This window comes from Aplysia californica, unplaced genomic scaffold (assembly GCF_000002075.1).
Source record: "Aplysia californica isolate F4 #8 unplaced genomic scaffold, AplCal3.0 scaffold00070, whole genome shotgun sequence".
Lineage (NCBI taxonomy): Eukaryota > Metazoa > Mollusca > Gastropoda > Aplysiida > Aplysiidae > Aplysia > Aplysia californica.
Genome location: NW_004797340.1, coordinates 1,562,883 through 1,565,053, shown reverse-complemented (window position 1 = coordinate 1,565,053; position 2,171 = coordinate 1,562,883). Strand labels below are relative to the sequence as shown.

Here is a 2,171-nt window from a genome sequence, read left to right as displayed (position 1 = left end):
GTAGAGTGAGCATCATTTTACGGCTCATGAAATTAGGGGAAGAAACGCGTTCTGATAAGGACAAGATAGGACAGCGCTGTGCACGAGTTGACCCCGGTCAATCCCCGACCTGACGCGTGAAATTGCAGGTCACCTGCCGCTAATTTATGGCCTACTGCGGGGGGCCCGGACTTACTAAAAGATCGCTGAGACGGAATTTCGGACGCCGTGATTGAGTCAAGTACACTGTAGGGTAGGACTGTACATATATAGGCTTAGTTAGGCCAAGCCTACTGTACAGTAGAATTTGATTTTCAAAATTCAAAGACAAAGTGAAAATGTATTTGTTGAATAAAAAAGATAAATGTATTCAACAAACTAAAGGCCCGGTTAGACGTAACGATAAATTGTACAATAACTGGACGATCTAGTGATCATGCGATAAATCGTTAGGTGTAACCACAAAAATTGTACAAAATTTGGACTATTGAACGATGGTTTAGAGACTCATTCGAGAAATTAAGCGCTGCTTGATATTTTCCGTGAGGTCACGTTCAGATTTGAGGGAGACGCACTGTGACATAGATTCACTTTGAAATTTGCCACCGCTCGGAATTAAACTCAGGACTCAAAATTTTTTTAAATAATTACCGTACGTAAAAACTGATTTCATAATCGGAAACAGTGTCTCAAAAGAAGCAAAGTTGCTCACGGTGAACCTGATTTGGAGCGTCATTTTTTACTTTAGCAATTTTATTTAGTTGATCGTCATTACTGTGAAGCTGTACATCAAGGTCACTCCGTGCGTCGCGCATCTGCAGTCAAGTCAAAGCTTCCGGTTCTACACACAAAACGGTAGGCCTACAGTATGGCCACCCTTTTCTAAAGACACTGTTCTGCTATACAAAATGTACAGGGAAAAGGGGGGGGGGGGCTTCTGTGATCTAGAGATAGTGTTCGCCTTTCATTCATTAGGTCCAGAGCTCGAAACCTTCACATAGAGTGCAGGCAAATCACTGTCGTCGCAAAGAGACATGGTGGCTTTATGACGAGGAATCTCCTCAGTGGATAGAAAACTGGACGATAGATTGGAACGTGTAAACAGGCAGCACACAGTTTGATAAAACGGACAGTTCTCTCATTCATAAAGTAAAGACCAATCTGATACTAGAGTCTAGAAATCTATTTATCGTTACCGGTAACCGGGCCTTTAAGCTGAAGTCTCTCAACAGGAACATAGCATGAATGATCATGATGTGATTATTGTAATTGGGTACTGTAATTGTAAGTGTAACAACGGCAACAACTCGCACCTAAATCAACACCAGCACTTATAAACGCAGGATCCTCGTTTTTTGGATGAGGTTCTTCCATCTTTATCCAGACAGAAACGTAGGCGACAAACTAAAAATAAAGCATATATTTTACAGCTTTTAACATTTCAAACAATACTGGCTGTGGTCACAAGAGGGTAACGACGCCCGTTGTTTTCTTTGATGATGCACTCTTTCACTTTCGATTTAGATTTTGGCTGTCGTCTGCCTTCTGCACGTCATCATAGACAACACGATAGGCTATTTAACTTCTACCGAGAAGAGCGCTGATTTGTCGGACACGGACGATATCGAAAACTGAAACTGCAATAATATTTTATTAGATCTACATCATTATTCTTCACTGCCTTCCACAGTGATAAGGCTTTTCTTCCATTACACCATTGTTACCCAGCTTTATGAATTCTGTCAACTGTAACTTGCAATTCTATTTTTACAAAAGTGAATAAAACATCTTGATAAGATCTTGGGCCTCGTGGAGACTGGGACTCTGGCGGAAGTGGCAAAGAAGTGAGAAAAGGGGTCAAGGGGACACAACCGTAGATAATAAAGAGGATAATAGTACCTTGTGAATGGCTTCCCTTATTTAAAGTTCGTTAGCATGACGTTTACTGCCAGGTATCATTTAAAATCATCATGATAAATCAATTAGTAGAACCAGTGATTAGATGAAGTGTCTAATAAAGACCGATAGCTGAAAGACTGTGGGTAACTCCCTCTACAACATTAGGAGGGGGGTAAGGCAAGGGGTCCACAATAATTATTAATGTTGGGAGGTTGTTTTGTTTTGAGAATTATAGCATTGATTATTAACAATCTGTTCTCAATGTATTTATTTATTTATTTTTTATTTTTTCT

The 2,171-nt window shown here is 40.2% G+C and overlaps 1 protein-coding gene across 1 annotated transcript in view; it reads right to left on the bottom strand.

Moving 5' to 3' along the window:
- LOC106011199 (selenoprotein S) overlaps positions 1 to 1,808 on the bottom strand; it is a gene marked incomplete at its 3' end in the record, with an annotated part of 10,032 nt that extends 8,224 nt beyond the window's left edge. The window contains 1 exon segment of the mRNA XM_013079983.2: positions 1,293 to 1,808. Within this exon segment, the coding sequence (XP_012935437.1) occupies positions 1,293 to 1,353 (61 nt within the window).
- Positions 1,809 to 2,171: the final 363 nt, after the last annotated feature.